Genomic DNA, 27,938 nt, shown 5'->3' with positions numbered 1-27,938 from the left:
CATGCTCATACAACAATTTCTGATATCTATTTATAATGAAATATTGAATCTATGAACCTCACATTTCAGTGGCGGATGCAGGAATTTTCGAAAGGGGGGGTGCTAGCCCAGGGCAAAGGGGGGGTGCAGGGGGGGTGCAAACATATGTCCCGATTCAAATGCATTGATCGGCCAAAATAAAGGGGGGGTGCGGACCCCCGGAACCCCCCCTCTGGATCCGCCACTGCATTTAAAACTAATGTGAACCTTAGATTATAAATTAAACTTTAATAAAAGAAGAGAAAAAACATCTCCTTTCCAGATATATCTTTATCTGAAACTACATCTTCACATATCTCAGGCAATTATAACATATATGAACATGATCATGATGATTAAGAGGATGAACATAGATTGTCTCATCAAGACAATTATTGTTTGAAAAAAACTTCCATATAACATGCACAATTCAAAAATAAAAACAAAGAATAAAGTTCTTGAAACACAACATGCACTAGAATTATACTACAATAGATCTACATTTTAATAAGTTGATTATATCATGAATTTTGAATATTACAATTTATTTCAGGACTACAACTACATGTATCATAATTATATGTAAAGTTTGTCACATCTGTGAAAAATCATTGTGGTTGTTTACAATTGCATGTAATACATCTGACAATTAAGTTGCTAATTTTTCATCATTGTTATTCCATGTTAAATTACTGTTTAGTGTGAGCCGAGGCTCCGTGTGGAAGACCATACCTTGACCTATAATGGTTTACTTTTATATATGTGACTTGGATGGAGAGTTGTCCCAGCTGAGTATTGGCACTTATACCACATCTTCCTATATCTAAATAAATAAGACATGTCAAGCTGTACATAAAAAATATAAAAATTATAAAGCTTTCCCGTTTGAATGGGTTTAGACTAGTAAATTTTTGGGCCCTTTATAGCTTACTGTTCGGTTCGAGCTAAGGCTAAGACCGTAATTTGACCTATAATGGTTTACTTTTATAACTGTGGCTTTGATGGAGAATTGTCTCATTGATATTCATACCTTCTTATATCTACTAACTGCCACCAGTTGTACATCATGTACATGTTGTCTATATGCAAGTTGTCTAAAAACCAGTTAACTCCAACTAGAATACATATTAAATATAAAGTTTATCACGAGTGTGTGCTCTCCTGTGTTTGTTGGTACACAAAACCTTAAATACAACATCAATCAGGTTATGAAATTTATCGTCAGTATGTGTTCTGATTTGTGAATTTAAACTTTACTTTTTTCCACAGACATACCATTCATTTGGTCTTTAATGTCGTCTCTTGAGAGTGCTTTATCTTGTGATTTTTTAACTGACTAGCTTGAATAAATCCTTTACCACATACATCACATGTATAAGGTTTTTCCCCAGTATGTATCTTCATGTGTCTCTGTAATTCCTGACTCCCACTTAAACTTTTACCACACACATCACACTTGTGAGGTTTGTCACCAGTGTGTGTTCTTGTGTGCCTCCGTAAGTTAGAATTCTGACTAAACTCTTGACCACACATATCACACTTATATGGTTTATCCCCAATATGTACCGTTCTCCTATGTTGGTTTAAATTTCCTATGTCACTGAAGGCTTTACCGCATTCAGTACATTTATAAGGTTTTTCACCCGTATGGGTTCTCATGTGTCTCTGTAAGTCCTGACTTCCATTAAATCTTTTATCACAAACATCACACTTGTGAGGTTTTTCCCCAGTATGTGTTCTTATGTGCGTTTGTAAGTTAGAAGTCTGGCTAAACTCTTGACCACACATATCACATTTATATGGTTTATCCCCAAAATGTACCGTTCTCCTATGTTTAAATACACTTCCTACCTCACTAAACCCTTTACCACATACATCACATTTAAACGGTTTTTCACCAGTGTGTATGATCCTGTGTCTCTTTAAGTCTCTATTCATACGAAACCCTTTACCACATACATCACATGGAAAGGGATTATCACCTGTATGTTTTCTAATGTGTCCATACAAGTCTTTACTATATTTATACCCTTTTCCACATACACCACATTCATAAGGTTTTTCACTAGAATTTATTATTATGTGATTCTGTAAATCGCCTGAATGATCTTTATGAGCGATCTGATCAAGGGAGATTACTGTGCCTGTACTTTCCTCTCTACTCTGGCACACATCTAACCCGTCTGTGACCTGGCCAGAAGAGATATCAGTCATTTCCATGTCAATTGATCCCTCTAAATGTTCACTATTAAGCATTTCATCTGTTTCTGTTTTTTCGCATCCATTCCCGTCTTGTTGGTACATACCTGATATATACATCTCTAACTTGCTTGATATTTGGTTAGGGGAGATTAAAGAACATCCATCTATCTTTTCATTTTTAGAGGTTTTATTTATTTCTGTGTTTTGCTGTTGGCTCTGTTCATGCTGGTACGTATACATCATCTCTAACTTGTCAGATTTACCATTTCTATTGTTTCTTTTCAACTATCAACTGGATTAAGGATGTTTCAAAATGGTCTGTACTTTGATCAGTTGTCAAACATGCATGTTAAAGGCTAAAAAAAATAAGTAAAAGAACATTTCCTTAACATGCTACATTTTTTTTGTAAATAGTAAACAAAATACAAGCATAGCGTCAACTTCCACTCTAGATCTGATTTTTTTGTTAGTAGTAAGTTTATTTTTTATCAATCTGAAGAGTTAAGCCATTTCTCAATTGATTTTATATTTTTACGCTGTAATGTTACACCACTATCCCAGGTCAGGGAAGGGTTGAGTGCTTACAAACTTGTTTAACATCCCTCCTACCCACACTCACATTCTGTATGCTACATTTTTTTTTGTAAATAGTAAACAAAATACAAGCATAGCGTCAACTTCCACTATAGATCTGATTTTTTGTTAGTAGTAAGTTTATTTTTTATCAATCTGATGAGTTAAGCCATTTCTCAATTGATTTTATATTTTTATGCTGTAATGTTACACCACTATCCAGGGAGGGGTTGAGGGCTTACAAACTTGTTTAACATCCCTCCCACCTACACTCACATTCTGTATGTGAATGTACCCATCTCAAATCATAGCTATTTCCTGTAGCCTTATTTTTTTTCTTTTCAAAGTACTTAGATGTGTATTTTTTCAATCATTTATAACAAAAAAGTTGAAATAATATGCGTTTTGTTCTTAAAACAAGGAAAATAAAAAATTTACAAAATCGACAGCATGGTAAATTTGACACAAAAAAGCATCAAAATATGATACAATTTTTTTATATAAATCACCTACCTATAGTTTTGTTCAAGTTAAATTTATTCAGATTGTTCATCCTACAGACCTCATCTTTAGTGAAAGTATGAAATAAAGGAATAATTGTGGAACTGAGATTTTTTTCACGATCATAGCCCCAAAAAAGGGATATATATATAGATTCTACCACTGCATCGAGAGTAATACGATATTTATCCACTCGAGACAGTTAAATTTTCAAATTTAAAACGCGAAGCTTTGAATATTTAAAATGTAACTGTCGAGAGTGGATAAATATCGTATTACACGAGATTTTGTGGTGGAATCTGTTTCTCTAATGATTTTCGAACAATATTCAGGCAATCTTATTCCTTCTTTTCGAACTATCTGCAAAAAGATGAGCTCTTTCTATGTGACGTCATCAGGCATGGTCGCCTTTTTTTCATGCCATCACAATAGGAAATTCAGAGAAAAGCAAGAACATTCGACGTCATAATCGTATTTTAACCAATGAAGAACTGAGATCAAACGAAACACACGTTGATTAAATTTTTTTTATACAATGGGTGCATAAAGGGATAAATTGACAAAAAATTAAAGAAATATATATATATATACGTAAAATTCACAGGCACTTGTCTCAGAATTTGTTTTTCTGTTTACCTTAATATATTAAGGTATATAGGAAATTTTTTCTGAGACAAGTGCCTGTGGTAAAAATTGATGAAAATGGGAAAATCATCTAAATTAGGTACTTTCAACATGTTCAAAGGGCGGTACCCAACTTAGTTTATTTTGACACCTTCTTGAGGAATGAAAAAAAGTGCACTGCAAAATCCTGGTAAGTTTTTATTTTTCTAAAACATTAAACATTTTTGAAATTTATTTATCTAGGGCATGCTATGCCTGAAATGTTTTACAGATGCGGTTTTTCTGTACCCTAGAGTAAATTTTGAGGTCAAAATACAGCCATTTTAGGCAAAGGGTCCACACGAACTTTAAATACGAAAAGATACATGTATATACGGAACGCCACAGCTGTCTTAAGTGGAACTCTGATATTACTTTATGTTGTTTTATTATGACTTAATGATATTTTGTCTTTACTTAAAATAGTTTTGACATTACGTAATTATGTTTTAATATAACTCAATAGGAATAGTCATTCCTTAATGATATTTCGATATTACACTATATGGTTTCGTATTGACTTGATATAGTTTTGTCATTACTCAATATGGTTTTGTCATTACACGATGTGGTTTCACCATTATTTAATATGGTTGTGTCATTAGTCAAAGTGGTTTTAACATTACTTGATGTGTATGTGACTTCATGTTATGTAGTTGTTTCATTACATGATGTGTTTTTTTAATTTCGTAATGATGATTTGTCTATTCTTTATATGGTTTTAACATTACGTAATGTTGTTTCAAAATTTGACGATTTTACACTACTTGATGTGTTTGTTTCATTAATTGATGTGGTCTTGTCATTCTTTGATGTGGTCTTGTCATTCTTTGATGTGGTTCTGTCATTCTTTGATGTGGTTATCCCATTACTTGATGAGGTAAAACCACGAGACCAATTCGGAAAAACCTGTTCTATTTTTAGATAGAATTCCGTGTTGTATGTGCCTTAAATGTGTGTGGCCATCCATCTAATTATTGTTCAAATTAAAGTTCGGGTTACTGTTTGAGTTAAACTTTGAGTTAGTTTTCGAACTCAAGTCATGCTTAAATTAAAGTTCTAGTTAGCATTGAGTTTCGAGTTGGACTTCGAGTTTGAGTCACATTTAAAGGCAGAGTTCTAGTTACAACTTTGAATTTGAGTCACTTCTTGAGGCAGAGTTTGAGTAAGATTCGAATTTAAGTCTCATTTAGATAATTAAGATTTCGAGTTGAAATTCGAGCTATTTAATATGTCTTTTTGAGTTCGTAATTAAATTTTCTATCGCGGAACAAGGGCTTTTGCTCGGGCTTCCGAAAAGAGGGCCCCGGGATATACATACTAAATAAATAATGTTGCAGTATACAAAACGCAACATAGGAGTTGAAATAAAGTTAGATGTGGTGTGATTGCCAATGAGACAACTATCCACCAGAGTTTAAATGCAGTGGTTCTTATATAGGCAACCGTACAGCCTTCATCACTCCGTATAGTCAGCTACAGAAGGCCACCATGCACTATGTGAAAAAAAAATCAAACGAAAAGACTAACGGTCTATTGTACAAAAAACAAATATGACACATATGTATACAACGACAACAATTGAACTTCATGTGCATGCTCCTGACTTGGGGCAGGTACATAAAGAAAGTGCACGTGGCGGAGTTTAACATGTATGTGAGCGAACATCGGACTGTAACAGTAGTATAACAGCACAACACGAGAAAAGAAATGTAAACTAGACAATGTGATGCCCCTGCACTCCACTCATTTAACCGCTTATACCCCAAAAAGGACAAAGTTCAATTTTTCTCCCAAAAGAGGAAAAATAATAAAAAGAAAAAACCCTGACCACATGCACACCTTCAATACATGTACAAACAGCTAGCAGAGTGATAAATTCCTAGTATTCAAACTGTAGGAGGAGTTATCTTGAAACGCCCTACTTGTGCAAGTAAATTTCCCAAAAATGACAAAGTTCAACTTTCTCCCAAAAGAGCACATATTGATAAAAATTAAACCCTGACCACATGCAGCACACCTTCAATATATGTACAAACAGACAGTAAAAAGAAAACTTCCTAGGATTCAAACTGTTGGAGGAGTTATGCGGAATAACTATATACCAATAATGGGACGGAAAGAAGGACGGACGGACAGAGGTTAAACATTATGCCCCCAACTTTCAGTTTCAATTGGCTGACTCAATAGAACGGTATGACTGGGTAATTTATATCCATCGGGGTGATCCCAGAAAGGTAAGGAGATTCTGCTCAACGTGTGGCACCCGTCGTGTTATTCGCGAAATTACAAACCGAGTGATTTGGTTTTATTTGGAAGTTCACATTCGAGTAAAAGATGAAAGTATTATGGTTACGACAATTGGAACATGTTCGTCGTCACATGTGAAACCGATATTCCAAAAAGTGTATTTTTCAATTAGTGCGAGGTAGATCAGAGAATTCGATTGATTAAAAGTAAAAGATTGATATTCGCATATGTTCAAATGATCATTAACGCTAAAAAAAATCGGAGAATTCTTATTTTATAGTATTGATGCTTTGTCGCTTAGTCCGAAACCCCCTCCCCCGATTTTCCTGTAACTTACGTGTGAGATGATTTGAAGTGTCTCATTTGTTAACAAAAAAGTATTAGTCTTTTGATCTGTGTCGAGCCTGCGACATCAATGTAGCGGCAGAACAACGTCGTCGAAAGTGGCGTCATTTCGGGACCTTTTATAGCTTACTATGGGGTATGGGTTTTGCTCATTGTTGAAAACCATACAGTTTTGTTTTAGTTAAAAAAAAACGAATTAACATTGGTAAACTGTTTTGACATGATAAATTGATTACCCCCATGAAGTGTTTTAAAACTTGGATAGGAGTTTTTCCTCAATATCAGGAAAAAGCATCTACAGAAAAACATTTTTTTAAATTTTTTTTTACCAATGAATGTACAGCCGATCAAAATAACGCTTTTACACTGAAAGCAGCAATATCAGGCGAGACACAGCGTTCCGTGGACTATTTTACAAATTGATTATAATACTGCTTCTATTTGAGAACTTCGAATCAAATTACAGGACCAAGTGGTTTGGGGATATCCCAATTATGTCCGAAATACTGTAAATTGTTTGGGTTTTATTTTTTTATTATTGTCTGCCGTTCCCCTTTTTCATTCCAAATAACTCTGAACAACCACTCGAACTTTAATTTGAACTTTAACTTTGGCGATACCCATCAAAAGCACATTAAACAAACGATATTGAAATCTGTCAAAAAATAGATTTTGTCACATACATGACATAGTGCATGGTGGCCTTTTGTAGCTGACTATACGGAGTGTTGAAGGCTGTATGGTTGCCTATATATGATTTCCTACATCCACTGCATTTAAACTCTGGTGGATAGTTGTCTCATTGGCAATCACACCACATCTAACTTTATTTCAACTCCTATGTTGCGTTTTGTATACTGCAACATTATTTATTTAGTATGTATATCCCGGGGCCCTCTTTTCGGAAGCCCGAGCAAAAGCCCTTGTTCCGCGATAGAAAATTTAATTACGAACTCAAAAAGACATATTAAATAGCTCGAATTTCAACTCGAAATCTTAATTATCTAAATGAGACTTAAATTCGAATCTTACTCAAACTCTGCCTCAAGAAGTGACTCAAATTCAAAGTTGTAACTAGAACTCTGCCTTTAAATGTGACTCAAACTCGAAGTCCAACTCGAAACTCAATGATCCTCAATGCTAACTAGAACTCTAATTTAAGCATGACTTGAGTTCGAAAACTAACTCAAAGTTTAACTCAAACAGTAACCCGAACTTTAATTTGAACACTAATTAGATGGATGGCCACACGCATACAAGGCACATACAACATGGTAATCTATCTTAAACATTGTTAAAATAGAACAGGTTTTTCCGAATTGGTGACGTGGTTTTACCTCATCAAGTAATGGGATAACCACATCAAAGAATGACAAGACCACATCAAATAATGAAACAAACACATCAAGTAGTGTAAAATCGTCAAATTTTGAAACATCATTACGTAATGTTAAAACCATAAAGAAAAGACAAATCATCATTACGAAATAACAAAACCACATCATGTAATGAAACAACTACATTACGTTAAGTCACATACACATTACGTAATATCAAAACCACATTGACTAATGACATAACCATATTAAATAATGGTGAAACCACATCGAGTAATGGCAAAACCATATTGAGTAATGACAAAACTATATCAAGTCAATACGAAACCATATAGTGTAATATCGAAATATCATTAAGGAATGACTATTCCTATTGAGTTATATTAAAACATAATTACGTAATGTCAAAACTATATTAAGTAAAGACAAAATATCATTAAGTAATAATAAAACAACATAAAGTAATATCAGAGTTCCACTTAAGACAGCTGTGGCGTTCCATATACATGTATCTTTTCGTATTTAAAGTTCGTGTGGACCCTTTGCCTAAAATGGCTGTATTTTGACCTCAAAATTTACTCTAGGGTACAGAAAAACCGCATCTGTAAAACATTTCAGGCATAGCATGCCCTAGATAAATAAATTTCAAAAATGTTTAATGTTTTAGAAAAATAAAAACTTACCAGGATTTTGCAGTGCACTTTTTTCATTCCTCAAGAAGGTGTCAAAATAAACTAAGTTGGGTACCGCCCTTTGAACATGTTGAAAGTACCTAATTTAGATGATTTTCCCATTTTCATCAATTTTTACCACAGGCACTTGTCTCAGAAAAAAATTTCCTTTATACCTTATTATATTAAGGTAAATAGAAAAACAAATTCTGAGACAAGTGCCTGTGAATTTTACGTATATATATATATATTTCTTTAATTTTTTGTCAATTTATCCCTTTATGCACCCATTGTATAAAAAAAACCAGATGCTCCGCAGGGCGCAGCTTTATACGACCGCAGAGGTTGAACCCTGAATGGTTGGGGCAAGTATGGACACAACATTCAAGCTGGATTCAGCTCTAAATTTGAATTGTGATGAAATAGTTGACACAGCATAGGTTTCTGACACAGAATGAATGTGGTCTAATGAACTTAAAATGTTTTTTTTTTGCCTTTGAGCAATTCACTATGCTGTTGAATATTAATCCTCTCAAATAAATGTTTGAAGAAATTTTCTTTTTATTTATGAAATCTGAAATGAGAAAAATTTACCCCCCCCCCCCCACCACCATTTTTTTTTTCACATCCCCCTTTCCCTTTTTCTAAAACTGATCTCAATTCAAATTTCTAATGGAGTTTGCAACAATAACTACTCATTTAAATACATCATAAAATATTAAAATGTAAAATAAAGTGCTTGTTATCACTGAAGGGTAAAGATTGTTTTAATTTATCAGTTGGTAGTAAAAGTGAATATACATTGTATATTGTATAAAACAATAATTTAAGTTGATTCAACTACTATTCTGGACAAAGAAAGATAACTCCAATTGAAAACTTCTTGCTATTGCACAATATTGTGCAATTAGATATTTCTTGCTATTGTGCAATACTGTGCAATTGAAAATATTTGCTATTGCACAATACTGTGCAATTGAAGATTTCTTGCTATTGCGCAATACTGTGCAATTGAAAATTTCTTGTTATTGCACAATACTGTGCAATTGAAGATTTCTTGCTATTGCTGAATACTGTGCAATTGAAAATTTCTTGCTATTGCACAATACATAATAATTTTGGATCCTGATTTGAACCAACTTAAAACTGGGCCCATAATCAAAAATCTAAGTACATGTTTAGATTCAGCATATCAAAAAAGCCTAAGAATTCAATTTTTGTTAAAATCAAACTTAGTTTAATTTTGGACCCTTTTGACTTTAATGTAGACCAATTTGAAAACGGGACCAAAAATTAAGAATCTACATACACAGTAAGATTTGGCATACCAAAGAACCCCAATTATTCAATTTTTGATGAAATCAAACAAAGTTTAATTTTGGACCCTGATTTGGACCAACTTGAAAACTGGGCCAATAATCAAAAATCCAAGTACATTTTTAGATTCAGCATATCAAAGAACCCCAAGGATTAAATTTTTGTTAAAATCAAACTAAGTTTAATTTTGGACCCTTTATACCTTAATGTAGACCAATTTGAAAACGGGACCAAAAATTAAGAATCTACATACACAGTTAGATTTGGCAAATCAAAGAACCCCAATTATTCAATTTTTGATGAAATCAAACAAAGTTCAATTTTGGACCCTTTGGGCCCCTTATTCATAAACTGTTGGGACCAAAACTCCCAAAATCAAACCCAACCTTCCTTTTATGGTCACAAACCTTGTGTTTAAAATTTCATAGATTTCTATTTACTTATACTAAAGTTATGGTGCGAAAACCAAGAATAATGCTTATTTGGGCCCCTTTTTGGCCCCTTATTCCTAAACTGTTGGGACCTCAACTCCCAAAATCAATCCAAACCTTCCTTTTGTGGTCATAAACCTTGTGTTTTATTTTCATTGATTTCTATTTACTTATACTAAAGTTATTGTGCGAAAACCAAGAATAATGCTTATTTGGGCCCTTTTTTGGCCCCTAATTCCTAAACTGTTGGAACCAAAACACCCAAAATCAATCCCAACCTTCCTTTTGTGGTCATAAACCTTGTGTCAAAATTTCATAGATTTCTATTTACTTAAACTAAAGTTATAGTGCGAAAACCAAGAAAATGCTTATTTGGGCCCTTTTTGGCCCCTAATTCCTAATTATGTTGGGACCAAAACTCCCAAAATCAATCCCAACCTTCCTTTTATGGTCATAAACCTTGTGTTAAAATTTCATAGATTTCTATTCACTTTTACTCAAGTTAGAGTGCAAAAACTAAAAGTATTCGGACGACGACGACGACGACGCCAAAGTGATAGCAATATACGACGAAAAATTAAAATGTTTGCGGTCGTATAAAAATTTAATCAACGTGTGGTTCGTTTGATCTCAGTTCTTCATTGGTTAAAATACGATTATGACGTCGAATGTTCTTGCTTTTCTCTGAATTTCCTATTGTGATGGCATGAAAACGTCACATAGAAAGAGCTCATCTTTTTGCAGATCTATATATAGTTCGAAAAGAAGGAATAAGATTGCCTGAATATTGTTCGAAAATCATTAGAGAAACAGATTCCACCACAAAATCTCGTGTAATACGATATTTATCCACTCTTACATTTTAAATATTCAAAGCTTCGCGTTTTAAATTTGAAAATTTAACTGTCTCGAGTGGATAAATTTCGTATTACACTCGATGCAGTGGTAGAATCTATATATAGAATGACTATTCCCTATTGAGTTATATTAAAACATCATTACGTAATGTCAAAACCATATTAAGTAAAGAAAAAATATCATTAAGTAATAATAAAACAACATAAAGTAAATATCAGAGTTCCACATAAGACAGCTGTGGCGTTCCATATTCATGTAGCTTTTAGCTTTTGCTTTGAGAATATCAAAAGAAATGATAGGGTCACAGTACGTTTATCCGGATAACATATAAAATAGCAAAATTTCATTACGTATATGTTATTTCGACGTTCCATAGGCGTTTTTACAATATTTGTGTTTACAAATATGGTTTAAATTCGGTCTAATAATCGTGAAGATAATGATGAAAACCCGTTGAAAGATTCATGAGAAAGCTTGTAAATAGATAATATGCCGTTATAATTTTGAAGCTAGAACATTGTGTTTACTGTTTTCTAAGGTATGAGTTTTTGTGGATACAAAAATACATATCAACTCACCATGTTTGTATTTGTTTTCCAATAGTTGTTTTACGTACATGAAGTACTTCTTCTTCTCCTATGCGTATTTAATTCCAATTATGGAACACCTTCTCATTGGAATCAAATGAAAGTCAAAGTAAACAATAGCCGAACAGTAAAACGGAAAACCTAGGGGCGATAATCAAAAACAATTATATACATATGGAGCGCAATTTTAACTATTTCGTACCCACATCATTGAAAAATATTTAACAATATACAAAATGTTGATTTGACATATGATAGACCTAAGAAACCGTAACTACTATAATAACGTATACGAACTGCTTAGGAACATATCTATATCCAGTAAATATAACCAAAACAGGTGTTTGTTGTAAAAAAAAATTAACAGAAAGACGGGGATTATTATTATATTTATTTCATAATTAAAACATTTAATTTTATGGCATATTTCTTTCATTATTTTTCAGATATAATTATTTAGGTTTCAGTTACTATACAATTACTTTTTATCGTATATCTGAGCAAAGGTGAGTGCAATATATCAGTTCTGAAGGTCACATATCCGATTAGAGATTTTGAACTAGAACTATTTTTTAAAGGAATCTATAGCTGTTGTTCAGTGGTTGTCATTCTTTGCTATGTTTCATAGGTGTTTCACGTTTTTCGTTTTATAAAGATTAATACTGATTTTTATGGGTCTTGCTCAAGTTATGTTTTACTGTGATATCAGACACTATCCCAGGTATAACTGAGAGGGAGAGGGGTTGGGATCCCGCTATCATGTTCAGACTCTGTATGTAGTTGGGAGCCTGTATATCCGTGGTTGTCATTTGTAGTTGCTGTGTATCATATTTGTTTTCCTTTTATTTTTTTGGTACATTAATAAAGCCGTTTTGGGGCCTTTTATACCTGACTTTTTGGTATGGGGTTTGTCCACTGTTGAAGGCCATTCCGGGTGACCTATATTTGGTTGTTAATGTCTGTGTCATTTGATCTCTTGTGAAGAGTTAGCTCTTTGGCAGTAATACCACATCTTCATTTTAATATAGAACATTGGAATTCCTGTTTGCTTTTATACATTTAAGTAATTTTGGGGTTCTTTATTGTTTGCTGCTCGGTGTGATCCAGTGTTTAAGACAATATTTTAACCTATAATTAATAACTTTTTATCTTATTAGTTATGTCGTACTGACTTTTCTGCTGCGTCTAATAACTTTTAGTGCCTGGTGTAAAACAAAGAGAAAGTTCTGGTAAATGAAGATGTTTATTGTTGGAAATCAGTAATCAAAGTGCGACAGATATTACACAATAAAAAAGCAAGCCTCACTTGATAATAAATTTAGAATTTCACAACTGAACTAAATTAAGGGGCATAGCCCTATGTAAATTTTAACTAATTTAAATAAAAATTGCTCAAATTCTATTTTATCAAGTTTAACAGCTTTACAAAACTTAAATTACAGGTTAATGCATAATACAATATGTAAAATAAACTGAATCATTTCAACTAAAAAGGATACGTAATTTCAAATGTTTTGTTGTCGAGCCTTCGACTTTAGTCGAAAAAGCGAGACTAAGCGATCCTACATTCCGTCGTCGTCGTCGTCGGCGGCGGCGTCCACAAATATTCACTCTGTGGTTAAAGTTTTTGAAATTTTAATAACTTTCTTAAACTATACTGGATTTCTACCAAACTTGGACAGAAGCTTAATTGTTTATGATCATAAGAAAGTATCCAGAAGTAAATTTTGTAAAAATAAAATTCCATTTTTTTCCGTATTTTACTTATAAACTTAGTTTTTCTGCGAGGAAACATTACATTCACTCTGTGGTTAAAGTTTTTAAAATTTAAATAACTTTCATAAACTATCCATGATTTGTACCAAACTTGGACAGAAGCTTGTTTATGATCATAAGATAGTATCAAGAAGAAAATTTTGTAAAAATAAATTTCCACTTTTCCGTATTTTACTTATAAATGGACTTAGTTTTTTTGCCAGATTAACAAAACATTCACTCTGTGGTTTAAGTTTTTAAATTTTTTATAATGTTCCTAAACTATCCTGGATTTCTACCAAACTTGGACAAAAGCTTGTTTCTGATCATAAGATATTATTCAGAAGTAAATTTTGTAAAAATAAAATCCACTTTTTCTGTATTTTACTTATAAATGGACTTAGTTTTTCTTCCAGTTAACATTACATACAGTCTGCAGTTAAAGTTTATAAAACATTTATTAGATTCATAAACTATCCTGGATTTTTACCAAATTTGGAAGCTTCTTTCAATCAAAAGACAGTATTGAGAGGGAAATTTTTATTGATTTTTTTCCTCACTTTTGTTGAGACTGCGATTAACAGCAAAAGTAGGCGAGACACTGGGTTCCGCGGAACCCTTACGAATTTTATAATAATTTGTTGCTATGGGAACAATATAAACTTTTAAAATTAATAAAATCTTTGTCATACTACCGTTATTTAATATTTAATCGCATAAAATCTAATACCAAATACAATTAAATAACTTTGCATAATGCTTAAACAGTATTTACTCTTTTTGCAAAATATTAAAATAAAGAATATACCCATGTTGTTTATAGCAACAAACATGTACTTCTGTCACGAGTTCCGTGTATGTGTGTGTACAGTTACTGTTATACAATAAATTAACTAAATTCAATTTAAATATAAGTTCTAAAGTCATTTAAGTACAGCTCTTTATAAGAACCAGGCAGAGTGCCATATACATGTGATTTATGAGAGTGTTAGATTTTATCTATAAATGGCCTAGAAGAAGCAGTAATTATATACTGAATACTGCTAAAAAAATAAAAATGTTCAAACAATTGTGTAAACAAACTGAAATCCTGCGGACAGGTGTCGCTTTCCAAAATTTCTAGGTTCTTGTACTTGGTCTTACCAATAAAGATAAAACAAGAAGCTGTCAAAGTGACAGCAAACCGGATTTTTTAACTGGCATTTTTCAATATCACCAGGACCATAACTCCTGAACTGTAAAAGTGACATTCGACATTAATGATTTTTAACTTCGTTGATCTCCATTTTGTCGCCATTAACAACATGTCAATATTCATGATATTTGAAAAGCTATGGATAAAGCAGGGACACGTCTGGAAACATTTTTCAATCTTTTAAGAACCATAACTCCAGAACGGTGAAAGTGAAAATCGTCAACATCAAACTTGACCTCCATGTCGTCATTAGTAACAACATATTAAAGTTGGAAAAGCTTTGGTTGGACGTTTCGTGAGTTTAAGCACAGACACGAATGAAATATTTACACAGATTTTAAGCAGTTATCAAAAGATGCTCATAACCATGATAACACATATCTATCACATTGAAAAAATGTAAAAGCGGTGATATTCTGATCAATTATTGCAATTCGATCATTAATTTGACGGGTCTATATTAATTTCTCTCTTTCAAAGGGTAAAATGATTTATAAAATATGTTAGTGGTTACCTTATTTCAAGAAAGATAACCCGATAACCCTGTCAAATTTGTCATAGAATATAAGATAAAATGAAATGAGATAATAGTAGATCTTGTATAACTGAGTCGTCAAATTATTTCCTCATGATATCTTATAGTAATGTAGATCGTGTCTTTCTGATCATTTTTTGTGATTTCAAATTTCTACCCATCTATTTTGAAACTTTTAAAATGTAAAGCAAAAGCGTCATAAATTGGTAAGCATCGTCATTAAATAAGGGAAACACTTTCATTATTTTGAGAAGTCTGACGATTTCATCAGTTATAATAAATGTTGATCGTGTCTTCTTAATAATTTTTGTTATCTATTATACTTTTTAAGATATTAGTCACAAAAACTATATTTGAAAAAAAACTCATCTACATGGCGTCTGTCAATACCATGCTACGTCAATCTTTAAAGACCCAAATTTTGCAATACACTTGGCCTACTTCCATTACAAATATGTTTTTGCCCCTATACACAAATAAAGCCACATACAACATTGTTTTTGTGTGAAAATCTAATTACATAAACAACTCGAATATAAATGAATTAGGTATTGACAATTCAGTTGGAAACTCAACATGTACCCCCACGACAATTATCAAAGAGAACATCCTGGATAATCATAGGTCTGTTCTTTGTTCCTTTGTTTCCAACAAAAGATAAAGAACTTGATCTTCCATCACTGTATTGGATACCTAAACTACGTACTAGTCAGTGTCCTTACACACAACGATATACAGCTGGGTCTTTCAAGTGCTCCACGAAACCTCTTCCTAAATTATTAACATATCTATTTTATCAGCAATCAAAGCCATTTTCAAAGTTATTCTGAGACTGCCTATTCTAGAGCCGGTGTGAATCAGATGTTGATACATAAAGATCTTTTAAAATACATGTAATCTAAGACTCTTTCAACTTGCAATAGTATTAAAACATTTAACTTTTCGACACTTTACACAAGAATTCCCCATTTCAAACTATAAGACAAATTGAAAGAGCTAACATTGCTTTGTTTCATAAAAAAAGAATGGCCATCGTAGATACAAGTATCTTGTCTTAGGGAGGAATAAATCCTACTTTGTAAAGAATAACTCTGATTCAAACAAAAAAAATCAAAACAAAATCTGTGAAACTGACATTAACAAGAAGTTGATTTCTTGATTGACAACATATTTGTTACGTTTGGAGCTCGAGGACGTGTTTTAACAACTACATGTATAGGCATTCCAATGAGATTCAATTGTGCCAAATTTTGCTATTTGCAAACTTATGCCTTTATTCTAATGAGGCCGACTTCAGACTTGAACTTCTTAGGAAGAAACAAAAGAAGTAAGCAATATCCTTTGACTTTACTTTCCGCTATATAGATGATGTTCTCTCACTAAATAACTCAACATTTGGTGACTATGTTGAAAGCATCTATCCTTTCAAACTAGAGATAAAAGATACAACCGATATAGTTAAGTCTGCCTCATTATGTTGATGATATTTTTTCATTAAATAATCCAGAGTTTTCTAAATATATTAACGAAATTTACCCAACGTAATTTACTATAACCAAATCTAATATAAACAGCAGTAGTTGTCCTTTTCTAGATTTCAACATTTCGATTTCTAAAGAGAAACTCCATATTAAAATATACGACAAAAGATACGATTTTGCATTCCTATTGTTAGTTGTCATTTTTTAGACGGCAATGTCTCTTCGCCTCCATCATACGGTGTTCATACATCCCAACTCCTCCGTTATGCCCGTGAGAGTATTGATGTCAAATATTTAAACGAACGCATCGATGCATCACTGGTAAAGTAAAACGTCAGGGATTTCGTTACCTTAAATTACTTAAAACATTGACTAAATTCTTTCAAAGATTTGATATTAAGTAAATTTGTCTGAACTTGTAGTAAACTTATAAAAAACGGTATTTCACATCCTAAATTTTACGATAATATTGTATTAAAAGCGTGGAAATCCCTATGTGATCCGTGTAAACTCTGCTCATCGAACCTTTAAACCTATTTTTTTTAATAAAGGCTATCTTACCGATGCTGTAATTATATCTATTTTGTCACCGCAATTGAAAACATAACTAAATTTGTACGTTTCAAACGGGTTGTACACATCCACGTTCATTTTTTTCTATATAGAGGTGTACTCCTTTATATCCTACAGCCTGTCGATACTTTTATTCTTGGCATTGCAAAAGTCCTTTCTTCTTTGACTGTCCATGACGTTAAAATACTTAATCCATGGAATGGGTTTTAGTTGATTTAAGTCTCTGATGCATGATATTTATTATTACTGAGTCGATCCCACTGCTGGTGGAAGTTTCGTCCCAGAGGGTATCACCAACCCAGTAGTCAACACTTCGCTGTTGACATGATATTAATAATGTGGTCATTTTTATAAATTTCCTGTTTACAAAACTGAATTTTTCGAAAAACTAAGGATTTTCTTATCCCAGGCATAGATTACCTTAGCCGTATTTGGTACAACTTTTAGGAATTTTGGATCCTCAATGCTCTTTAACTTTCTACTACATTGTAGTTTGGCTTTATAAATATTTTGATATGAGCATCACTGATGAGTCTTATTTAGACGAAACGCGCGTCTGGCGTACCACATTATAATCCTGGTACCTTTGATAACTATTTTTGATTTTTAGACCGAGCTTTCAGTAACTGCAAGTACTCTCAAATCGTACTTTCATGTTAATTTGACCTGTTGGTAGAATTTGTAATGATTTTTAACTATTTAATGTTTACTTATTCAGGGTTATATCTCGTCTCTCTCTTTTTTTATATCATATACCAGCTTTGATAAGTGTTTGGTATGACATATATTTTCAGTCCCTTTTTTGTGTATTATGAACAACATAATTATTTATTTTGTAAAACAAATATTTCTGTTATCCATTGCTGTATACCTTACGTTTTCAAATTTTGAAATTATTATGAAACTAAGGTTTCAACTCCCTCAGGCAAAGTTGGCTTTAGATGAATTTGGCTATTTATTTTAGGTATTTTATCATATAGCTCTTCAACGATTTTCGGTACTTATACATCTTCGGATTTCAAATGTTTGGCTTTGGGCGTTCCTGATGAAGGTAAATCCAGAAAAGCGCTTCGGACGCAATAAATTACTAAACGTGTTGTTTTATATTTTTGCAACAGAATTATCTACATTTACCGTGTTCGTTATTTTATTTGGTGGTATTTTGTTCAAGGTTATATGGTTGTCTTGTTGAAATTTTTTGAAGATCTCACCTTTATTATATTGATTTTGTATTTACATTGTGCCATAGTTCAATGTATGTTCATTTGTGTTAATACGTCTTTTGATTGAGTTAAGCCATTTCAATTGATATTTTATAGTGAGTCTTTATATGTTGCACTATTGTGTCAGGTAAGGGCGAAGGTTAGTACCTAGTGAAACGTTAAAACCCGCTGCATTTGTTTGCACCTGTTCTTGGTCAGGAACCTAATGATCAGTGGTTGTCGTTTGTTGATGTGGTTTAAAATTGTTTCTCTTTTTTTCTTCTTTTATCGATTATACCGTTGGTTTTCCCGTTTGAAAGATTTTAAACTAGATATTTTATCTTGCTGTTCGGGATGAAACAAGGCTCAGTGTTGAAGACCGTACTTTGCCCTACAATGGTTTACTTTGACTTGGACGGAAAGTTAATTTTGTCACATTGGCACTCATATAACATCTTCTTATACCTAAATAGGCAGAGTTCAACATTCCGTACATGTCTGTTCTGTCTGATTTTCTTTATCCATGTCCATTTTCAAGGCAAATAACATAACTTACGTTTTACCTCTTTTTTGTTTGTTTTGGCGACAATATTGGTTTGCAAACGGGGTGAATGGACATACTTTTTAAACTAAATACCCCAGTTGTAATACATTTGTAGTAGCAAAGTTTGGTAAAATGTAGTTTTAGACGAGAATATATTGAGAAATACAAGGGACGACCGACAAAAGACGACTGACGCCAGGTCCTGGGAAAAAGGAAGGTTGTCAACTTTCAACTAGTTTTGTATACCAACGATCACTCAATGGTTTCCTTTTTTGAAAGACATGATACTCACCAAAAACCGGAAGTCTCTGTAGGTCGATTCTTACTTGTGTAAAAATTAAGTTAACCAAATGTGGCAATTGTGCTGATCTAGTACTGTAATACAGTTATTACGATGAACAATTATTATAGTATTAGAAAAACAGACCAAAACATAACTTTGACAACCGAACCATCAAAATGAGTCAAGGTCAGGGGACATCTGCAAGTTAGATATGTACACCTTACAATCATTCCATACACCAAATAAACTAGACCAATTGATTATAGTATTTGGAATATGGAGTTGACCACCAAAGTTTAACCTTGTTCACTGATTCATGAAAGTCAGACGGGCACGAGGACCTTGCAAGACGTTGCAAGGTACGTTCATACCAAATATAGTTATCCTATTACTCATAATAATTAAGAGAGAAATTAACATTACAAAAAATCTTAACTGTTTTCAAATAGTCACTGAACCATGAAAATGAGGTCAAGGACAATAAAAATGTGACAGACGGAAACTTGTAACATAAGGCATCTATATATCAAACTTGTATAAAGCATCCACCTTCTAAAACATGAAGCTTTTTAGAAGTAAGGTAACATCGCCGCCGCCGGATCACTTTCCCTATGTCGAGCATTCTGCGACAAAAGTCGCAGGCTCAACAAAAATGAAAACAACCAGCTACTCCAGATATATCTTATTATCTGAAACTACATTTTAACTAGTCTCAGGCTATTATAACCATGATAACATACAGAACTATGTTGATGAAAAACCACTATCACATTACAATTACTGTTTTGAAAAAAACTTCCATACAATTCAACAATGTTCAAATATTTAAATACAAAATATAAAAGTCTTGAAGCACTACCGTTTTTGCTAGAATATATCATGTATACAGTCATGACAGTGTATCTATATTTTGAAAACTAACAAAAGTGATAAAATCATAAAATTTGGAATACTACCATTTGAAAATACTGATTGATCATGTTTATTTCAGGTCTACAATTATGTAAAACTTAGTGTAACATTATGGTGGCAGTTTACAATGATTCACAATGGCATGTACTATAAATTAACCAACATTATCATGACAATTACGTAAGTATGTTTTTATTGTTATATATAAACGTATTTACACTTTTGGTATTTAGCTGAATCTTGCCTCCGAATGACCTTTGATCTACTCCGAATCACCTTTTGACGTCAAGCAACAATCACTTTTAAATTGTGACGTAAAATAATTTAAACTATGATGTCAAAGTTTACGGGAACCTGTGTGATTTTACGTAATGGCGGACAAATTTGCATACAAGTGTAAATACGTCTATTCCAGGCCAGATACATAAGACATTTCAAACTGTATGACAGTGAAATAAGATATATTTGTATCATTGACCTGGAGATACCCCTATAAATATTACCAAAATAATAAGGCTGACTACCACCTGTTGATTATGCCAATTGCCTTAAAACCAGTGATCTCCAGATAACATACAATCATGTAAATGATGTATATTTTTTATTACCCCTGTGTGCTCTCAAATGTTTATTAGGTACATAAACCCTTTAAAACAACAATGAAGTGAGGAACATCTTTAATGTGTGTTCAAATTTGTGAATTTATAAGATAAAACGTAGACTTAACTTTTTTCCACAGACATTACAGACATTTGTTCATTAATGTTATCTTCTTGGTGCTTTTTCTTGTGATGTTTTAACTGAATAGCTTGAATAAATCCTTTACCACATACATCACAGGAAAAGGGTTTTTCACCAGTGTGTATCTTCATGTGTCTTCTCAAACCCTGGGCATAGCTAAAACGTTTCCCACAAACATCACACTTGTGAATTTTATAATCAACGTTTTTTGCTGCGTGCTTTCTCTTGTGATTTTGTAACTGAATAGCTTGAATAAATCCTTTACCACATACATCACAGGAAAAGGGTTTTTCTCCAGTGTGAATCTTCGTGTGTCTTCTCAAACCCTGGCCATAGCTAAAACGTTTCCCACAAACATTACACTTGTGAATTTTATCATCAACGATTTTGGCTGCGTGCTTTCTCTTGTGATTTTGTAACTGAATAGCTTGAATAAATCCTTTACCACATACATCACAGGTAAAGGGTTTTTCACCAGTGTGTATCTTCGTGTGTCTTCTCAAACCCTGGGCATAACTAAAACGTTTCCCACAAACATTACACTTATGAATTTTATCACCAACGTGAACTCGCATGTGTCTCTGTAATCCCAGTTTCTGACTGAAACATGTACCACACACATCACACTCGTGAGGTTTATCACTAGTATGTGTTAATAAGTGACGTTGTAAGCTAGATTTACTACACAGCTCTTGACTACACATATCACATTTATAGGTGATACCACCATGAACCGATCTCCTATGATGAAATACATATCCTTTATCACTAAACCCTTTACCACATACCTCACATTTATAAGGTTTTTCACCAGTGTGTATGACCTTGTGTCTCTTTAAGTCTCTACTCATACGAAACCCTTTACCACAAACTTCACATGGAAATGGTCTATCACCTGTATGTTTTAACATGTGTCCAGTCAAGTAATAACTACTAATATACCCTTTACCACATACCCCACATTCAAAAGGTTTTTCACTGGAATTTGTTATGTTGTCATTCTGTAAACTGCTTGAATTACCTATATGAGAATTAGAATTACCTATATGAGAATTAGAATTACCTATATGAGAATTAGAATTACTTATATGAGAATTAGAATTACCTATATGAGAATTAGAATTACCTATATGAGAATTAGAATTACTTATATGAGAATTAGAATTACCTATATGAGAATTAGAATTACTTATATGAGAATTAGAATTACCTATATGAGAATTAGAATCAATAGAAATAGCTGTTTCTGTACTGCCATGTCTACTGTTGTACGCCTCTAACCTGTTTGCGATCTGGTCAGAAGATATGTTAATTGATTCCTCTAAATTTCCAGTATTAAACACTTTATCTGTCTCTGTTTTTACTTGACCATTATGAAACACTCCATTTGTCTCTGTTTTTACTTGACCATTATGAAACACTCCATTTGTCTCTGTTTTTACTTGACCATTCTGGTCTTGCTGGTATATAAACATTTCTAACTTGTTGTTAATATTGTCTGAAGAAATAATACTGGAACCTTCTGCCATATCTATATTTTCATAAGACATGTAACATTTCTCTAATTTCTTGTCTGCCATGAGATATGTTTCTATTTTAAGTGATCTGTAATCTGTTCTGTTGCCATGTTAAAGGCTAAAGACTTCCTAAATGATAAACAAAATACAAGTGAGATCATGGAAGTTATAGAACAAACATATAGAAATATAGAAAGTTAAAGTTTAATCAATCTGCAGTAACAATAACACAAAGTAACTGTAGACACAAGTATCATTGTTACAGTCATCATGGTCATAAGTCACTAATTCCTTACCAAACTTTGCATTCCCGCAACAATAACCCAAATAAGAAAAATAAATGAACAAATTGCTTTCAAATCGTATTCAAATCTCTTTCAATTTGTTAGTACCATTGGCTTGCGATTCATTAAAAAAATCACAAACAAATCAGAATTTTCCAAATTCCCTAAAACTGATTTCTTTGTGATTTCTTTCTATTGTATGATTTGCAAGCAATTTGTTTCTGTTTTTGTGCGATTTCTTTATGATTTGTTTACTTAGGATATCGTATGAAATGATTTAAAAGAGATTTGTTAACTTTGTTAGCTAGAATGGTGTGATTTCGTTATGATTTGGTAACTTTGAATATCATATGAAATGATTTGAATATGATTTGTTAATTTTGTTAGCTCTCTTGGTGCGATTCATTGATGATTTCTACAATGAATAAAATGTTAATGCATTCAAATTTTCTCTGTTTATCTATCTCTCTGACTTCCGGTTGAGGTCAAATTCAAATACTGTTCTACATTTACTGAACAAAAAAGGTTGCAAGATGAGGAGTTTTATTCAGTCTATGAAAGATGACAGTGGTAAGGAATCTCAGTTATTTATTTACAATTTCACATATTCAACTAATACTAATCACACGTTAATTAATCTTTAAAATTCAGAAACTGTGCATTTCAGTATCTCGTTATAATCATGATAATTTTGTGCTGTAAGTATTAATTTTCAAAATAAAATTGTGTAAAAGATGTGTAAAAACATGAAAAAGATCAAAACATTCATTCCAAGTCTAGCTTTCCGAGCCAGCAGACAAAATTCACTGGCAAGTTTCAATGTTTTAATTGTTATTTGCTGACCAGGTCCCGAGCAAAATGGACAAAGCTATATTACAATGTAGCAGATTTGGACAAAGGCTAAGACCCCTCACCTATTCGACATCCTTCTACTAAGTACACGTGGTTGGCTTTGGTTTTTTTCAAATTTCATTATACGATGTAGTCCAATTCGGGAGAAAAGTAATAGAAACATACACAGAGGGAACAATTCGTCCCTCATCGCAACCATAGATAGTATGTATATCCTTTTTGTAATTAGAAAAGTAGCTACATATGTATTAAAGGTAAAATAAAGACAATTGCGCTTCAAAGTTTGGGGGTTTCAGGGCAGAACATATTTTTGATCTGGATGTAAATGATTTAATCTGTGTATTGATGATTGATGCCAATTTATTTACGATTTGCTTGTGATTTGCTTGGGGTAGGAATATAAGATTTACTTCTGATTTGTTTAAGATTTGATAACAATTTTTTTATAATTTCTTCATAATTTGAAAACAATTTGTTTATGATTTGCTTGAGGTAGGAATATGATTTACTTCTGATTTGTAAAAGATTTGATAACAATTTCTTTACAACTTCTTTACGATTTGAAAACAATTTGTTTGTGATTTGCTTGAGGTAGGAATATGATTTACTTCTGATTTGTAAAAGATTTGATAACAATTTCTTTACAACTTCTTTACGATTTGAAAACAATTTGTTTGTGATTTGCTTGAAGTAGGAAAGCAATTACTTCTGATTTGTTAATGATTTCAAAACAATTTCTTCACAATTTGTTTATTTTTTGCTTATGAATTGTAAGCAATTTGTTTGTGATTTGTTATCATGGTTATTGTGATTTGTTAGCTCATTTGCATGTATAATTTTGTAACTTTGAAATCACAAAGAAATCATACGATTTGTTTATCATTTGTTACCATGATTTGTTCCTCAACTTTTTTTGTTTCGGAAGTCTCCAATGTAACAATAACTATTTTATTATTGTTACATTTCAATGTAATTGTAGCCAGTATCTTTAATATTTGATTTAGTACGGGAAAGAAATATTATTAAGTCGATTACAAGGGGAATAACATTATTAACATTCAGCCTTAATCTTTAATGACCAATCTTCTTTATCTTCATGATCTCGAAAAAAAGTAATAGAATCTTTTAAATTAATTCAATCATTTCTTATTGTTTTGAAAATTATTGACCGCCATAATGGATGTTTGTACTTTTCATAGTTTAGGATTGGTTGTTTTTCATAAAAGTAAAAGAATATCAGAGAAAATATACCAAAAAATAATGCTTGCATTGTTTAAAATTACCACCAGTGTTCTCTTGTTCTGTTAAACAAATTTTGCAAAATTATCTGTAACTAGTTATTTTAAAGGCTCCAATTTAAGATTTTTTTTATAAGAATTTTAATATTTTAAAAAGAATAACGCTTAATCTTTGTTGTATTGAATATACTATAATGTTGTTGGCAATGTCTTAAAATAACCTGTTTCTCTTGTTTTGACAAAAAAAAATGCAATGTTATTTGTAACTAGTTATTTCAAAGGCCTCAAGGTTAGATATCTTCATAATATTGTTAATAGAGTAATGCTTAAACTTTAGTTTGTATTGAACATGTTGAATATGAATGCAATAATATCTTCATTTTGATAGAAATAATGAATCACCATTTAATTTCAGTACTTTTTGTACATCAGGAATATTTTAGGTAAAATGTGAATAAATGAAGGATAAATATGCATAAACTTTTGTTTTGTTGAATGAGAATGCAATCATTTCTTTATTTGAATGTAAATTATTGATCGCCATGGGATGTTTGTACTTTTGATAGTTTAGGATTAGTTATTTTTCATTTAATATCAGAAAAAATGTACTATAATGTTGTTTTCATTGTTCAAAATTACAAATATTTCGTATTTTTAAAAGAAAATGCAGCAATTACATTAGTAATTTGTTATCTAAATGGCCTTGACATATTTTTTTTATAGAATTTGAAAATTATAAAGATAAAATACTTAAAAATATTTGAAAATAATACTCTGAAATATGCAATTAATGATCATTTCATATTTTTTTCGAGAACATTTTCAGAAAACGATAAATTCAAAATCATGATTAACACTGTACGTCTTAGAAAGAGGGACGAAAGATACCAAAGGGACAGTCAAGAACTCTCCAAGTTTGAAAATATATAGCCTAAAAAGATTAGAAAATGACCATTCTTTAATGACCATGATAACATGAATAATAATATTTAAATTTAGTTTTATCGTTATTTTTAAATTCTTAAAACTTTACTGAATAATTAATAAAAAAAATGTTGACCACTTGTACGTGAAAGTTTCATATTTGTGAAACCGCCTTTTCAATTGTATGAAAAGAAACTAAGATTCTGTAATTTGTATTAGTTTATCATGTGACGTATGAGAGTTCAATCCGTCAGAAAGGTCAATCGGTCCTATCCGCCTGATCAGTCAAATACTTTAACTATAAGTCTGACGGATTGGTGACGTGAGTTAAACGTGAACTTGACTGATCAGTGACTAATCGCTGACCCCTGATTGATTGCCAAAACAGTAAGTTGCAAGTACTTTATAATTAATGTCAAGTTCATTTTTCTTTGGCTGTTTTTATTTATATCTTTTAATGCATTATAGTTTTGCTCAATTCAGTTGAAATGAAAAACACATTTAACCAATGTTTTACTAAGAAATTGAAATGTTATTCCAGCGTTCCATAAGAAATGTTGTTTACCTATATAATATATTCTTTTTATCATCTTATCGACCATTTTTACAATTATTTTTAAAACAACAATGATGAAAGTCATATCTGAATATAAAATTCATTCCAACATTCGTGATTAAATATAACTTGTGACGTCGGTCTAATGATTTTCGCATTTCAACCAAGGACGATTCACTACTTTACTTAAGCCTACTAGTTTTAATTTCCCTTAGCAATAATTACTGTTGTCTCACCTATGTATAATTTAGCTTCTGATTATACATAAATTTCAAAACGTTAGGTTTATAAAGCATGTTGAAAGTGCAGATAAATATTAACATGATTAAAATAAAAATATACCTGTACAGACAAACAACAAAGGGCAATAATCAAAGTGCAATTACATATGGAGCGCCAGTTTAACTCTACTTTATCCAGATAAGGTACTTGTAATGCATTCAAAGTTTTCCTTTTTTTAAACATTACAGGTGTTTATATTGAGATTTGTTTTTATCTTGTTACGATTATAAAAAGGTTCCGAGACTGTTGATTGTCATTTGTAATTAATTGTTTATTTTAAGTTGAATATGCATGTATGTGATTTGAAAATATTAAGATAAAAGTTAGGATTATTATTTTAATTGTTTTAGTATTTAACTTTGATGTCTCTATAATGTTTTTTAAGAATATTTAATTATTCAAGTAAACTTAAGGACCGGTTCTGTTAAAATCATCCTGATAAATGACAAGATTAGGAATTTTAAATCATCTTTTAATTAGATAATCGGAGTCCACCGTGCACAGGCCGTCACTTCTCTGAGGACATAGTAAGCAGCCACTTTAAATGCAGTTGGCAAGAGTTAGTCACCCGGCCCTTTATCTTGATAAGTTTTAATTTTAAACACAACGTGAAGCATAATTTTTGTACTTTTACTTAACTTTTGAAATACTTTATTTTCATTTTACATTTGGATTTCTTTATTCATTATTTTTGAACTTCATTTTTTAAAGTTTTCTTACTCTTGTTTCTTCCGACTTTATTTAAAACAGGCAATTATTGTACATTTGTACCCTACCCAGGTCGAGAACAGTCTAGATTACTTGACGTAAGCCTATATATATTAATTTGTATGGTGATTTCCGAAATTGAAGTTAAATATGGCCTCGGCTCAATGAACTAGCTTCAATGTATTCTGGACTAGTACGTACGAATTTACTACCGCTAAAAAACACATGGAATTAATGAGAATAATAAAGTGTATGGGACAGCTCTTATAGTAAATGTTTTTGTTCACCGAATGTATTTAATGTAAAATATATAACATAATCTTCAATATGCATGCTCATGTTTACTTGCTTCACGTCTCGAATACCTGTCCTTTCCTAGATTTAGATATTTCTGTTTCACATGGGAAACTCCACACTAAAATTTACGACAAAAGGGACGATTTTTCGTTCCCTATTGTTAATTTTCCCTTTGTGGATGGCACCAGCTTACGGTGTTTATATTTTACAACTCGTTCGCTATGCCCGTGTCTGTTGTGACATTTTTCATTTTAACTAATGGAATCTATATATTACTAGTAAAATTTTAAGCCAGGGAATTCGTCA

At 32.0% G+C, this 27,938-nt stretch overlaps 2 protein-coding genes across 8 annotated transcripts in view; both read right to left on the bottom strand.

Moving 5' to 3' along the window:
• The window catches only part of LOC143049917 (uncharacterized), a 56,996-nt gene extending 45,103 nt beyond the window's left edge, over positions 1–11,893 (bottom strand). Inside the window, exons 1-3 of one of the 3 annotated variants that reach the window (XM_076223690.1) lie at positions 11,745–11,893; positions 1,294–2,576; positions 253–841 (exon numbers count right to left, since the gene is read on the bottom strand). In XM_076223690.1, coding sequence (XP_076079805.1) covers positions 1,297–2,463 — 1,167 coding nt within the window. In that variant the 5' untranslated portion in view covers positions 2,464–2,576; positions 11,745–11,893 and the 3' untranslated portion in view covers positions 253–841; positions 1,294–1,296. Of the gene's footprint in view, positions 1–252; positions 2,577–11,744 lie in introns of those variants that run through there. The other 2 variants (XR_012970361.1, XM_076223689.1) reach the window with 2 other exon arrangements.
• Positions 11,894–19,988: 8,095 nt separating this feature from the next.
• Positions 19,989–26,732, bottom strand: LOC143049916 (uncharacterized). 5 transcript variants are annotated; one of them, XM_076223686.1, is made up of 3 exons: positions 26,688–26,732; positions 22,185–22,620; positions 19,989–22,037 (listed from the first exon to the last, which is right to left on the bottom strand). In XM_076223686.1, exons 2-3 carry the CDS (start codon positions 22,552–22,554, stop codon positions 20,956–20,958), a joined length of 1,452 nt encoding a protein of 483 aa, XP_076079801.1. In that variant the 5' UTR covers positions 22,555–22,620; positions 26,688–26,732; the 3' UTR covers positions 19,989–20,955. The 5 variants fall into 5 exon arrangements, with proteins under 5 accessions (XP_076079801.1, XP_076079802.1, XP_076079803.1 ...); XM_076223687.1 differs by having other exon boundaries at positions 19,989–22,016; XM_076223688.1 differs by having other exon boundaries at positions 19,989–21,995.
• Between the last annotated feature and the right edge of the window lie 1,206 nt (positions 26,733–27,938).

The sequence above is a fragment of the Mytilus galloprovincialis genome, chromosome 10 (genome assembly GCF_965363235.1).
Source record: "Mytilus galloprovincialis chromosome 10, xbMytGall1.hap1.1, whole genome shotgun sequence".
NCBI classification, from domain to species: Eukaryota; Metazoa; Mollusca; class Bivalvia; order Mytilida; family Mytilidae; genus Mytilus; species Mytilus galloprovincialis.
The sequence above is the reverse complement of the archived record's forward strand: the minus strand, read 5'-3'. Positions and strand labels throughout refer to the sequence as shown.

Bases quoted from the DNA above. Each gene is read 5' to 3' on its own strand.
- LOC143049916 (XM_076223684.1), bottom strand. From the start codon at position 22,554: ATGGCAGACAAGAAATTAGAGAAATGTTACATGTCTTATGAAAATATA.